We start from the raw sequence: 16,099 nt of genomic DNA, 5'->3' as shown, positions 1-16,099 counted from the left end.
TTCTCATAAAAAGTGCAAAAATTGCAAACAGTCGTTGGTAGTTATCTTTAGGTACCATTTTTTTACGTTTTGTTTACATAGTAGTTTTTGTTAAATAATAAAAAAAAAACTACAACAACTTTGTTAAAGTAGTATCAGTATGTGTGTTGGTATTTAATGGTTGTGCCTTTGACTTTTTATTCCTCATGACTGCACATATCTTTCAGTTGGGGAATTTATTCAATGTGTTATTTTTTGTTTTATTTTTATTCTTTTTTCCCCTACATATAGATATATACTATACTTCTACCATATGCAGAGATACTATAAGAGGGGATTCATTGAATGTATGTTACTTTTTTGTGTGTTATTTTCGAGGTTATCACGTTGTTGGGCATACAACGAAATATTTTTTTTTTTTTTATATAAAAAAATAAGAAAATGAATAAAAATTCAAAGAAAAATACATGTTCTTCTTGCTGATGTGTTTTTTATCTTTACGCAGAAATTAAATTAAGGCATATATCCCTACTATCATCATTACATACATGTGTTTTATGTATACAAATGTATCTGCTATTTTGCCAAAAACAAAAACAACATATTTTTGTTATACATAGTATTTTACTAACCCTCCTTCCTGTCTTTCTTTATATTTAATAGTGCATGTGTGTTCTTTTAAACATGACTGATTTGAATTTTTGATATTTTTCTTTTCTACTGATTTGCTATATTATATAGTATATTATTTTTATTTTTCTTTTTTTGTATTTATTTTTGCATTTTTCTTGTTATTTAAGTAGAAAAATTTTTGGCTTCTAGCTAAATGTCTAAACTTAAAGTTACTAGACTCTATACAATTTAGTATGTTACACGTTGTGTTTGCCAGATACGTGAAAAAATTATTCATAAATAGTTTAGTATTCAGGAAATTTTACATGTTTTTTCTTTGTACAAAAAAAAAAACTTATTTATTAAGATTCTACATGGATCATTTGGATTTTCTTTAATGTTAAGAGTATTTTTTTAGATTTATAAGGCTGAGAGACAATTGGAGTATGAGTTGTAAAAAATATGTTTTGCTTAGTGTTTAAAGCAGATTTTAGTAAATATTTTCTTTAGGTTGTTATTATTTTTGAAAAAAAGTTTTATGAAACCATAATAAGTAAACATGATAATTTTAAAAACTTTCTATACCCTACATAACTATGCATTTGTGATGTGGTTTATAACACCCAAAACTAATAGTTATATACCCATCTTATCGGCTCATCGGCAAAGAATCAATTCCTCAGTCGGTTTAGCTATGTCTGTCTGTTCGTTTGTCTGTCTGCCTGTAGGGTAGGGTGTAAATGTTAACCTTGTGAAATACTTTTTTTAACCAACTCATAGCTGGAGTAGGGTATCATATGGTCGGCTATACTTGACTATATATTCTTACTTCTTTATGAAATGATGCTAACAATTATTAGAATTCTTAATGGGCCTTAGAGATATATTGCAAATAACTGGGCGTATGATTTATTAATAATTTGTTTTATCACTCATACGTATAGGTTATTTTATAATATAAAGTGCTTTAGAAATGGTACGTAGCAGCGCGATCTAGTTTGATCATTCTGAATATTTACTTTTAAATTTTGACTCATATTTCTGCTTTCAGAATATAGAGTCTGTAGATTTCAAGGAGAGTCAAACATAGCCTTTAGGTCATTTAATAATGGGGATTATACTTTAGCATCCTATACTGCCGAAAGATAACAATTGCGGCAGATTGCAGTACAATTAATAACGGGAACATTTCTCAACCTAATTAACACTATGTGGCCAAAGGACTTGATAATCTGTTTAAGCCAATCATTTTCCATTATATTAATAATGACTTCATAAAAAAACATTAAAAAGTACATTTGTAAAATAAACTTCAATTTCTGCAATTTTTTATTCTCTATAAGTACTATAAATTAAGTACATTTACATATCTTCGCAAACAATAAATTACTCGCTCCACTTACCTGTTTGATACTGGACAATACGCCATTCATAAGGGGAAAATCTGGAGACGAAGAATAAAACAATACTGACACCAATATAGCTGAATATCACGCTGACCTAGAATTACAAGCAATACAATGAAATGAAATGAAAACATAAATAAACAAAGAAGATATTAATTTTACATTTCATATGGACATGTGGTTAAATAAATTACCAGTAATACACAGAAAAATACACACACAAACAAATTACACACAATCATACTTAAATAATAATGAAAGAAAATCAGTAGCCAGTCATCAGTGGCAAATAATAATTTGTCCCAATTGGCAAGATGATGTTATTACTCTTCATTATTGTGTCTTATTTTTTAACAAACAAAAAATAGTCTTTGTCTGTTCATTAAGCTCATTTTTGACTTTAACTATAGACTTCTAGAATGAAAATGGCTGGAAATATTTTTACCTGAATAAAATCATCAAAAATATACCAACAATTTGTATAAATAACAACCTGTAACAATGCATAGCTACTACAATAACAGCATTATTAAAATTTACTTATGCTCTTACCCCCCAAAAAAAAATCTCTATGTGTTTATATGTATGTGTGTTAGTTAATCTACAAAGACACAATTTCTCAAACAAAGAAGCAAATACCAACTCGTGTTGTTAAGTAGTAGTACGCAGTTTCCATAAATGCTAAAATTTGTTTTGCAAATTTTTCTAATACATACATTCATACAACATCAAACAAATTTCTCTCTTAGTATATAACTCATGTAAATGTATAAGTTGAGACTGCTACATAAACATATACATATATGTATATGGGTGTATGTAAACACATGTATGTCTGTTTGTTCATATATGTATATAAAATACATACAAGGCCACCAAATTGTAGGGAAATTTGAAAAAAAGTAAGTGTAACATGAAACAAAATTGTTCATTTAATTTATGTCAAATTACTTGTTGTTACTTTATCTACTGTTAAATGTTTTGTTATTAGCTGTTAACGTCATCTCCCCTAGCTGTCTGTTAAAAGAACAAACCAACAAAAATAACAACAAGAAGAAACAGAAAAAATCCATAATACAAAACGAGAAACCAAAAACGTGTGCAAGCCTAAAAACCGAATATTGTTGTATGAATATATAGTATGTATATATAAGTTTAGACGTAATTGTGTTTATTCATATGTATATTTCTAGGTATATATGTATAAAATGTCTTAGTATATGCATATGTATGGATACGAATGATAAAGGTAGACTTTTTTAACTGACAAGCATTATTCTTATGTTGAGGGTTACGAGGGTTGTAATCAAATTAAACTAAAGTAATAAGTAGCTAATTTTTAAATTCAAAAAATAAATGACAGTTACATTTATGACTATAAATGATATGATTTAAACATTTTTTTAGTCAAATATGCATTTGATTGATCTTCTTTAGTTGTAAATATGTACTTATCTTCCTATAAATAGTCGGGAAGAACAGAAATGCATATACGTATGATTAATAAATAATTTGTTGGATTGTGTTGTTCTAGAAACTTATTCACAATAGAGTCAATTATGGACAGATCTTCATAAAATTTGGTAAAGTGATTTTTCAATACTGTACACATAGCTTTAAGTCGGTAATATGCGTTAAAGTAATTTTCTAAAGGGGACCTTATATGGGAGGTAGGGTCAATTATGGGTCAATTATAGACTGATCCTCATAAAATTTGGTAGATATATTTTAGTACGTGAAAAACTTGTTTATGTCGAGTGAAAACTTGTTTTAAAAGAGTTATGACAGTTAAACTGTTTTCCAGGCGGCCATTTGTATGGAGGTTATGCCAAAACGTAAACAAAACAATAATTACCTGTGGAGAATATTTGGAAAATTTCAAACCTCTATCTCTTTCCGTTCGGACCCTATCTTGCTTTCAACAGACAGAAGGACGGACAGATAGATAGATTTGGCTGGATCAACCTTTACTTTAATAAGGACCCAGAATATGTATACTTTGTGGGTCTATGACCAATATTTTGATATTTTGACGGTTTTAAATGATTTTTTATAAAAAAATAAATAATTTTTAAGATATACTCATAGCTGTTGTAGGGTATCATATAAAATTTTTCTCTAGAAATGTGAATTATTCCTAAAAATTGGATATTTTTACCAAAAAATCTGATTTTCTCTAAAAAAACAGATTTTCACTAAAAATCAATTTTTTTAATAAAATTTAATTTTTCACTATAAAATAAATTTTTTGATAAATGCTAAATTTTTCACTAAAAAATTAAATTTTTCAGGAAAAATTAAATTTTTTACTAAAAAATAAATTTTTCACTTCAAATTTATTTTTTCACTATAAATAGCATTTTCTGTTTTCTGAATTTCTGTTAATAAGTATGATCTTTAAAACAGAAATATCAATACAAATGCCTTACGATAAAGACTAACAACAAATTCGTTAAGACAGATCAACAGAACTGAGTAGCAGAGGCCCATTTAGGTTAAAAAGCTAAGCTATTGATTATCTAATCCATAAAACCATAAAAGTTAAAATGAAGGGTAAACTAAAATTCACTTTAGTACCTCCATGAAATTTTCACTTTTCTCTTTATTAATATCTGTCATTGATGTTGTGCCCTTGTGATATATTGCCTTTAATGTTCAAGTAGCAATAATTCTAAATTGTACAAACATACAGTGTAACATAACCACAGCAATTATTCTGCCATCTAACACTCGAGTAGTATGTAGTTTGTGTTAGTATTTATGAATAAGAGTTTATACGTTTGTTAGAATGTATTTAGACATGTAGTGGTAGTTTTAAGGCAGATTTCTGTATTTGTATTTGTAATTAGCTTAAAACGCAAATCACGGTGTGTTTACTTGTTACAGAGAACAAATATGATTAGGGTAGGGTGGGGAGGTGAGGTAAGGTAAGGGGAAGGGAGCATGTGAGCATACATTGAAAGTGTGTAAAATAAAGTATCTCGTTCATACTCTCTGTATGAGATTAACTGTTGTTGTTTTTCTTTAAGTATTCGTGTATGTGTTTTGTGTGTTATTGTTGTTTGTGGGAGTGCGCGCGTGTTTTGTATAATGCGTGTTTTATTATTATTATTATTATTTTTATATAGAGTACTTTCTAGGTATGTAGACGTGTACATACATACATATATGTATATATTTTCATATCCGTTTCCTCAATTTAAGATAATATTTGTTTTGTTTTACGAGTTGTTTTCATTTGTTTCGTCTTCTTTCTCGTCTGTTTTCTATTGCCGGTTTGCGGTTTTTTACTTTTTGCTTATGATTATTAATTTGTCTGAATGTGCTGTGGAAATTAAAATTTAATATATGCTAAATAAAAACCTTAAAGCATTTCACTTTTAATTGTATTTATTTTATGAAACTGTTTATTATACGTCTCTCTCTTGTTTAAATTAAAACATACATTAGAATGAATTGAATCGAAATACAAAAAGCAAAAGAAAAGGAACGGAAACAATAATTTTTGTGTATGTTGTTAGAGATGCGTTTACAAAACAACTCATCAAGTTTTGTGATAAGTTAGTGGTTTCTTGTCAGACAAATATCAATGTCACAGATTGTAGAATTTGAGAAGGAGATTTAAAAATACTGAAACCATAAGAAAAGTGTTTGCTGGATATATCTGATTAAGTTAAATCTTCCGATACTACCTTGATACAATTTAAAACCATGGAAGGTTGATGGAAAATATGACTTAAAGGAAATAAACATTTTATTAAAAGATTAACATAAAAAAGTTAATCGAATTAAAAATCTAAACCTAGCAAAAAGCGAAAGAGCATAAACAATTGGCGTTACAATTATTTGTTTTTGGGTTGTAACACTTTATTAGGAAAAAAACTCAGACTTTTTCTTTTATTCCAAAATTCATTCTGTACCACAGTGTTATAAATAAATAATGCATCGAAATGAATAATTTATTCAGTAACAAACAGAATTTGAAAATAATAAAAATACAGTGTTGCTTTATTTCTGAAAAGGTTTTAAACTCAAACAAGTAGGAAATTATAATTGGGCAAGGCCGCCTATATAATACCCTACTCCAGTTATAATAATAAATTGCGATTTAATTTTCATAATAAAGCATTTAAATTGAATTGTACCTTGTCTCAGTTATACATAATTAAGCCATTTATTGTTGAATAAAACTGTGGATATTTAAGTCATATTTTGAAGGGGCTTTGTATAGGGGCTAGGGTCAAATGAGGCCCTATCATTATAAAATTTATCAACGTCATTAAGGCTAGCATAGAACTTGGTTTTGCAGCTTTTTGTCGAGATACGAGTATATTAAACATAATTATGAGCTTATGAGCACTATTCGGGGGGTTCAGTTGTATGGGGGCTAGCTGAAATAATGGACCGATGTTAAACATTTTCAATAGACCAAATTTCATTTACTTATCATCAAAATTGCGATTACAAGGTTTACTTGGACGGACGGATGGTCAGACAGACGGACGGACGGACGGACAAAGCTAAATCGACTCAGAAAGTGATTCTAAGCTATACTTTAATGTATAGAATCAATATTGTAGTGCGTTACAAATATCATTACAAACCCAATATAACCTCCCCACTAAATTGGTGTAGGGTATAAAAAGTAAAGATAAAAATAAGGGAAAAATCATGTATGTAGTAACTTTTCCCACTTTAATAAAACGTTTGCTGAAGGATTAAAGTTTGGAATTTTTTTGTTTCCTACCAAAGAATTTTATAAATTTTTCTTTAACTTTTTCCCGTCTGTTTTTTCTATGTTTTGTTTTTTGATGTATGAGTGTGTGTGTATATGGCCAAAAGCATGCAAAAAATGATACAAGTGCTGATAGATGTATGGGTATGTATATACATATGCATGAATGAACATAAGTATGCGTATTCCAGCAGTTTTTACAAGTGCATATAATTAAAAAACATTTTTTTCAATTGTTTCACTATTTGCTTGACTTCAGTTTATATATTTTTTTTTGATTATTTGGAGCTCATTATCATTTTGGTTATCTAGAGAGGAAATCATTTGTTTCTTTAGCATCTAAGGGAAGGCCGATCACCACTTCCATGTTCCTAACTCAGCCATAATTCTAAAGCTAGACGAGACAGTTATCGCGAACTACAGGGATAGAAATGCTTTGTATCGGTAAATGTTCGAAAAGACAACAACATTTTATAAACGCTTGAAAACGTGGCATAAAATTTCAACGAAATTTGACTTGTTCCTTAAACATTGTACTCACACTCGTGAAAACGCATACATACACAAAAAATTCGATGCTGGTTTTTTAGTTTGAAAAATGAGCTGAAACTTTGCTGTTTACTCTATTAAAGTTTATAAGCTTTCTTTGAGCCAATTTTTAGTAAAATACAATAAACTGAATGAAATATACTGAAAACGAACAAAAAGAAAACAAAATTAAACAAAATTTTCTAGTAAAAGAAAAAATAAATAAAAAAAAGAACTTTGTAGAAGTAAATTTTAAAGTTTTCTCATTTGTATGCAGTGCAATTTCTGCAACATTGACTTTATCAAGTAAAAAAAAGGAAAAATAGAAGAAACAACAACGATATACTTAAATATATAAAAATAAAATAAATACTTAAACACAAACGGGAACTGAAAGGGACTCTTGGTATGTACATACATACATATATAAGTAAAACTCTTTTACTCATACAAATAATAATGTAAAATAAAATTAAAATTAACAAAAAAATGAAGTGAATAAGATAAATGATGGCAGCTGAAGGACAGTTTATACTTTTTAAACAGCCACCTTAAATTTCAGACAGAAGCAACAAATTTGTCGAGTGCTTAATATTATCAGTAGCCAACAAACAACTACATTCACACTTGAATTATGCTAAGAAGGCTTAAGAGAGAAAGAGAGAGAAGAACAGCTGAAAATGTAAACTTACCCAAATTTCTTGCGATAAAGGATTCATGAAACTGAAAACGCCTGGTGTTTGCTTGACTGGCTTTTTAATCATTATCGAAATACCCAGTGACATAAATGGTTTACTAAAATCGATGACACGTTCACGTTCAGCAGTAATTGTCATGGCAGCTATAGCAATATCCGCTTCCTGTTTAAAAAAAAAAAAAAAAAAAATAAACGAATGCGAAAAACAGGGCAAAGAATTAAAACAAGAAAATGAAATAAAAGTGAAATAATAACACGTTATCGTTGAATTGTAATCAAGTAAACAGTATCAAAGTGAAATGGAAGTAATAAAGAATTTAAGTGTAAATTTATACATACTCGACGCACAAGTTCACCAACCATGCCATCCCAACCGCCATGAACTTTTGGATTTTCAGAGCCATAAGTATTGTCTTTAACCAAACGCATTTCATCTGAAAAATAAACAAAAAAAACGAGAAAAAATTTATTTAACGTTGAAATATTTATACCGAAGAAAAAAGATACCAGAAAAAAAGAGCTTGGTAAAAAACGTATAAATAAATGAACTGTGGCCAGACCAACAAAATAAATAAAACAAACGAATGGTCAGCCAACCAGCTCAACCCAGCCCAACCCACCACATAAGCAACAAAAACATTTCTTAAATAAAGAAGAAAAAAAGGAACAATTTAATGACCCTTAATTCATTCGTTAAAAAAATAATGAAATTAATGTGGAAAAATAAAAGGACGTTTGTCAAGCAAATGTTTAAGCACGTACACACGTGTCTCAAATTGTGTTTGATCATTCATTCACACCCGGGGGTCAAACAATTGTTCCTTTTATTTCTTTTTGTTGTTGCTATTTCTATACTTACAATTAATGCCCAATTTTTTGGCCAACAAATCAGCCAAATCTTTGCAATAGCCTTCAAAACGGTCATTGCCCTCCAGTGTCTCACCCACATTAGGTCGTTTCAACATAATATAGGGCTCCTCTAGGACAGTGGTTACTATGTATGTGCGATTTTTTTCAATTTCGGCATGCGGTTTCAGTCTTACATATTTAGCTGATAAAGGTTGCAGACCGAGGTCATCACTCCATTCGGCCACCTTAACCATGGCACTGTTTACTGTCATTTCAACAACATGCAAAGTGTAATTCACACGTCGACCATCATCGTTGAATTTAATGTCACCCGTAAGTCCTTCAATTTCAACCTATAATGAAGAAAATTGATTCAAGTCAAGTGGATTCGCTTGAACTTTCAACAATAACATCATCATCATCGTCGTCGAAATTATCATATTCATTCCTGCTTGCCTTAAAATACTTTTCTTCATCAATAGCATTGTTAAATGCATTTGAAAATTGATAAAAGAAATGAAACACTTTCCCAAAAAAACTGAAGAACAAGCAGACGTCATAGAATGAGAAAAACATAAAAACGGAAGGCAACATGTTTCAAGTGTTCAGTGGTGTAAAGTAAATGACACATCAATTAATTTTTATTGAGCCTTCCAGTCAATTAAGAATAAAACTGAAAAGCTCAATATAATGATTAAAAGGAAGCTGTTGTGTACAGCCGACAAAAACTTAAAAACAACAAAATAAAATTATACAACAATTAAAATATTACTTTAGGTATTTAAGGACTTACAGCACAGCAGACACACACACACCTACATACTAGTGTTTTTTCAGTCGTGTAACAATTGTAGCATAAAATTTTCCATTCATTACACTTCACCACTTCCACACATTGCTGTAATGCTTACTTTAGCATGTCTTAGTTAAACCGTAATTTGATGCCGACATTGATGTTGTTCTTATTTTTTTTAAGTTGTTGAAGTATGTAGTTATACTTACTTAGTTGTTAGCTTGTTTGCTGGATGCTTGCTTACCTTTCTCAAATAGCGCGAAATTTTATCACCATGTTCCCAAGGGTTTACCCAACCCTTCGAAGTGTTACAGTCTAGTGCACGTGGCACACTGTTGCTGCCACTATTACCGCCATTACCACCGCCACCACCCATGCCATTGCCACCATTAGAGTTAGATGAGCCACCCATAAGACCCCCACCCATACCACCACCATTAGGTAAACCAGTAGCATTGGCCAATGTAGAAGCTGCCGCAATCAGTGTCTGGCCTCTTCTAATGTTGTTGCGAAATTGATCAGGTTTCTTACGTAGAATTTTGTTAAAGGCTTCAACTAAAACAAACACAGCATCATACATGAGGGCTGCCTGGGCCTAAAATTAGTTTACATACGTAAAACAAGCAAACAAACAGGAAATGGAAGTTGAAGAACATCAAGAAAGAAAAGAAAATTCATTGAATAGGTATTTAGATGTTTGTTTAATTCACAGTTAATGTTTACCCCAAAAATGGTTATATTGTTTATTTAACCATCTTGTTGAAGAGTATGTCGACCGAAAACACTATTCAAGTGCCGGAAACGGTTACTGACACATACCCTTAAAACTCCGACTCATACAAATACTTTTGATATCAATGTTAATATTTAATAAGTTATTTATTTGCAAAAAAGCCCTTCTAAGTTCATCAGCATAAAACATGACATTTTGTTTTCATTATAAACAAGATAATAAAAATATTCCATTCCATACAGACAGACAGACAGACAGACAGACAGACAGACAGACAGACGGACTAACAAATGAAATTCTATTCTATTTAATTCTCTTTTATATTCCTGATACACAATACCATACGAGTACACATGTCTACAATTTCATTGTCTGTATTTGTATCTTGATTTTTGTTTTCGTTGTTGTTGTTGTTGTTATTAATATAGCCGTGTTTTCACATATTAAACAATAACAACAAAAAATAATGACAACATGTGTAGTACGTTGATTGAAATTGTACTCGAATATGTGATTTTATTTTTTTTTCACTTTTTGTGGCCAGAGGCTGGGGTATAAGAATCTTTAAGTCATTTGGTTGGGAAGTAATTTTTTGTATTTAAAATCTAAGGGACTTATTTATATTGCTATTTATGAGGAAATATAAATTTGTTAAGTGGTTTGTGGTAGAATAAGAGGGTTATAAAAAATGATAAACAATGTAGTGATATTGTGATATTTAATATTTATACCCTACACCACTTTATTGGATTTGTGTTGACGTTTGTAATGCATAGAATTAATGGTCCTATTCCCATCATTAAGTATACCAATCGGCTCAGAATCATTTTCTGAGTCGATTAAGCCATATCCGTCCTTCCGTCCGTCTTTGCAATCAAACTACAGGTCGCAATTTTCAAGTCGCTTTTGATTTTGGTTGATATCGGTTCATTATTTCTAAACCGGACCCCCTAAATTGGGAATTGAGCTCATTATTGCGTCAAATATACTAATATCCCTATAAAAATAGGCACAACTACGTTTTATACCTGCATAAATGATACTGCAAAAGTTCGTAATGAGCGGCCCTTATTTAACCCTAGCCCCCTTGCAAAGTCCCCCTCTAAAAATGCTTGAACGTCCTCAATTCCCTTATAAAATATAATCCCTAAAAATCTTCAAAACATTAAAAAAATTCTGATTTATGGTTCAGTTTAAAGATTTTTGGACAAACATTAACTTCTTTTAAAATAAATATATTGCACATTTACTTATACTTTCTACTAGTATTCCCTTCATTCCAATAAATAATACTTACCGATATAGATTCTCGACCCGCGCCTATAGACGTTGCTGGATCTAATCGCTTCCAGCTGTCATAGAAATCTTTGACTAAGCGGCGATTTGTATCCACCAAACGAAATCCTGTTATGTTAATTGCACCAAATTCTATAATCTCACTTTCCCAACGATCATCCATTACCTGTGCAAATGAAAAGGAAAAACACTCACGTATTTAGTATTAGCAGAAAACCGGAAAGCGGAAATATCAAACAAGCAAACTCAAAATTTTACTGGTTAATTGTTTATTAATAACAGTTTTGCAAAAACTAATAAATGAACCTTCTGTCTATTCATACGTTTCTATATGTTTACAAATCAAAATACACAAAAACTAAAAAGGTAAAAAATACACATGTCAACAAGAGACTTCATTAAAAATGTTTACAGGAGTGTGGATGTGTATGCAGACATACATATTTTCATAGATATTTATGTTGGTATTGTGCTATAGAGAAATGTATGAAAGCTACATACTTATCAAGGACATTCTAAGTTTGTACAAATACATACATATATATAGTTTTTTGCTTGTTTTGTTTATTTTGCTACAATAAATGTGTGTGACATGTCCGGCATAGAAAAGTGTTTTGAAGAAGTTTTGATTTGTTTAGATGGAAGAGTTCACATCTGTCAAGACATAATATTCTGATAGTATAAAACCAGCTTAGGAAAAACATAGTTTTTGTATAAAATGGAAATATGTAGTGTACATCATGAAGTCATGATTGCTGTTTATAATATATATATTTCATGTTCATTTAACATGGGCCAGTTGGTTGTCGGTATTTGTGTGATACAAAAGAACAAATTTTACAAAAAGCTAAAAAAAACAAACTAAATAGACATGAAAAAGAAAGAACGTATTTGCTTATAACCATTTTGCCAGTAATGCTAACATTTATTTGTATTTGTAGTTGTAATTTTTCTACACATGTGGGTTTTGTGTGGCTATAAGTTTGTATGTTTGTGTATACATTTGTATGTATATGTAAAAGTTTATTGTAAATTGTACTTACCAAACCACTAAGCAAATAGTGGTATGTACGACGTCCCAATGAAATGTCCCTTACATGTTGGATTAGAATCTCTTTGGCCATTTCCGTTGGGCAATCAAGTACAATGTATTTATTTGTAAAACGACCCAAATCCTCCAGTGTATGCAGGAAATCAATGGCCATGGTAACATTGGCAATGCGCTTTACCATCTCAACTTGAAATGATTCATTTCCGGGCTTTAAGCCTTGATAGATTTGTTGCAACCGCAAAAGACCTTGAAATATAAATGAAAATACAAAAAATACATATGAATTCACAAAAAAATCTTTATGGGCACAGAAAAAGAGTAAAATACTCGTACAAAGAATAAAAAGAGTTTATAACCATAGACTATGTATTAAGCAAAAGAATTATGGTTGTACAGCAGGAAATTTTATTTTCTATACTATTTAACTGATTGTATTCGAATGTATGAGTTAATATACATACATATGCACTTATGTATATGTGTGTAAATATTAAAGAGGAAAACAAAAATGGAAATTATAAATGTCATTGTGTCAAAAAATGTAAAAAGTTCGAGACATTTTTTACCCCAGTATACGGAAAATTGAAAATTTCTTCTATTTAAATTCACTTAAAAATTCCTTAATTCCTTTTTAGATTCTTTAGCTTCCTCCCCAGAGTCATGTAAGTGTACTGCTAAAATCACAAAAACAAATACATACATTGGGGCATATTTGGTAAAAACAAACTATATATGTATGTTAGAGTTTAGTACATGGGTATGGTGTCACATCTAATCAAAGGCTCATTTATTTCAATTTGATAAAAGTTGATAACTATTGTTTTCAATTGAATTGTTTTGTCATTGTATATGCAACTACAACTGCATTTGTACACATACCAGGAAATATTCTCACATACAAACATACATTGAAGCAATTGTAAAACAACATGCTGCATCAAATATGTATGTGTTTGCTTGAGTGTACGTGTTTATTTGGTACAAAAAATATATGGTACACAAATAATTTCATAGAATAGTATTTTGTTTTTTGTTGTTGTTGCTATTCTTCTCCTACTCCTCATAGTCGTCATGATCATCATCATAATGACTGCCATTGTCATCATCATGAACATCATCAAAATCTGTATTGTTTTTACCCTTGAGTTTTTAAAAATGTGTATTGTTGTACCAAATGTTGTTATTTTTGACCACTTTGATTTTTATTCAAGTCGTTGTTGTTTCATTCAATTCTTATGCACTCTTTTTATTATTTTGTTTTTCAAATATTTTCTTGCTTTCTCTTTCGCTCCCTCATGTTTTCTATTAGATACCATCAACACGTTCTTTGTTCTATTTTAATCAATGTTGATGACAATGCTCTGATGTTGTTGGTGATTCTGATGATTCTGGTGTGGCAAAAAAGTGAACAAAAAAACAGCAGCAACAACATAGCAAAACTCTTTTAAAACTCGATTTCTTGTTATGTTGTCTTTATACTCTATGTTCAATACTGTAAATATGCCACATGAGAATGAGAAGTGATGATTAGTACTTAATGGAATAATATTGAATTTTTTGTCTTTAAAGATGTTTAGGGATGTATCAGAGTTGCTATTTATATGATCTTTTTTAGAATGCTTGGATTATTATCATTAAAATAAAATCTAAAAATATTTTTATACAAAATGTTAAATAAAATTTTTAAATCTTAGTTTAGTTCTTATTCGATTTTTTTTCGTTTGATAGTCAGATGTAAAAATATTCCAAAATTGGATATAGTATTCCAAAATTCTCATGATGTTATCGCCCTGTTGTGTATAGAATATAGAAAGTTATTACGATTTTTATTTTTTGGCAACATGAAATTTCTTTCAGCAAAACAATTGACTACTAGGTCTATAGTACCTCAGAAACACAATAGTACCATCTTTGCTCCATTCTGTTAACTGTATGTGTATATGGGATATATGTATGTATATATGTATAACTATGTGAAAAATACATACATTTGGCACGTTCAATAACATTGTTTTGTATTGCCCCACCAAATGTTGGCAATACGAAAACATATACAAATGTATCTGTGTGTGTAATGTAAGAAAAAAAATTGCAAAAATAAAAACAATGACAAAAACTTAAAAACCAAAAGTCAACAAAGTGTTTAGTTTATACATACATACATATTTGTTTACTTGATTTTTTCTTACGTTTTCTGTTGTTTTGTTCTATATACCAGAAAGGTTTCTATAAGTATTATTATGGCTGGCTGTCATTGTTTGCATGAATATTTGTTTCTATGTATGTACATTAGAATGGACCAAAACCTAAGACTAAATGGTGTTAAATTTTAGTTCAATCGGACAAAAGGAAACGGTGCCACAAATCTATTGAAAAGTGTAAAATTGGGTAAATAATTCGACTTTTTTTGATTTCTTCAAAAATCGTTTGATTATCTTGTTAAAAAGATAATTTTCTATAGAAGATAAGATTTGGAAATGTTAAGAAAATAACAAAATCGATATTATTTGATCCCCTCTAATGAACATACATATACATACATATGTATATATGTATATAAATATATTTCTTTTTGTTGCTTTGTTTACTTCCCTTCCGTGCAGTTCTTTTGTTCTAGCGTAAACAGAAATAAAGAGAGTCCGATAAGTAGCTTTTTTACTTTAACACAAAACACAAAACGGATTTTAAGAAAAATAAACATAAAGACTTTAAGCAATGGGGACAATATTGTAAACATACACTTACACTTACATACATATACATAAATCTATATGAAACATATCGAACGTATATGTATGAAAAAAAAAAATACAATACAATATTAATAGAACACTGTATTGATTCCAGCTTATGAAATATAGTTTCAACTCGGTATAGAAGAATATATTTATGGTGCTTGTTTATATGTATTTTTATTTAGGGAAATGAAAATAACAAAAATAAAAAAGTGTTTGTTTTTTAATTTTGCTAACCTTACAAAAAAAGGAGGGAAAATAAATATGACTTGTTATCACTGAACCCTGACAATTTTTTCTGCACTACTTTAAAGAGAGCTGTGTTTTAAATTTAAGACACTAATGCGATAAAAGGTTAAAAATTGTATATTTTTGTATAGGAAACTGTTAATAATTTACATAATCCTACTCATTTTGCCAGCATTAAAATGATTAGCTTATGAGGGTCTTATACGATTTATGTTAATAATTGCTTAGCTTTTATAAGTTATGTCTAATTTCATATTAATTTAATTTATGCAACAAATAAAAAATGTTTGTATAGGTTATAATAATTTTAAAATTATCGTAACTAGATCAGTTCTGGTTCAGTTCTAGTTCTAGTTCATTCTAGATCATTTCTAGTTCAGTTCTAGTTCAGTTCTAGTTCAGTTCTAGTTCAGTTCTAGTTCAGTTCTAGTTCTAG

General features: G+C 29.7%; 1 protein-coding gene across 1 annotated transcript in view; it reads right to left on the bottom strand.

Moving 5' to 3' along the window:
- Positions 1-1,994: 1,994 nt before the first annotated feature.
- LOC119605300 (glutamate receptor 1-like) overlaps positions 1,995-16,099 on the bottom strand; it is a gene marked incomplete at its 3' end in the record, with an annotated part of 73,983 nt that continues 59,878 nt past the window's right edge. The window contains exons 5-11 of the mRNA XM_037958328.1: positions 12,672-12,925; positions 11,630-11,794; positions 9,844-10,194; positions 8,817-9,159; positions 8,297-8,391; positions 7,953-8,120; positions 1,995-2,091 (exon numbers count right to left, since the gene is read on the bottom strand). Coding sequence (XP_037814256.1) covers positions 1,995-2,091; positions 7,953-8,120; positions 8,297-8,391; positions 8,817-9,159; positions 9,844-10,194; positions 11,630-11,794; positions 12,672-12,925 — 1,473 coding nt within the window. The remainder of the gene's footprint in view (positions 2,092-7,952; positions 8,121-8,296; positions 8,392-8,816; positions 9,160-9,843; positions 10,195-11,629; positions 11,795-12,671; positions 12,926-16,099) is intronic.

The sequence above is a fragment of the Lucilia sericata genome, unplaced genomic scaffold, assembly GCF_015586225.1.
Source record: "Lucilia sericata isolate MDLA Ls3-8-SP2 unplaced genomic scaffold, ASM1558622v1 Contig000472F_arrow, whole genome shotgun sequence".
NCBI classification, from domain to species: Eukaryota; Metazoa; Arthropoda; class Insecta; order Diptera; family Calliphoridae; genus Lucilia; species Lucilia sericata.
Note: the sequence above shows the minus strand (reverse complement) of the source record. Positions and strands in the feature narration are given on the sequence as shown.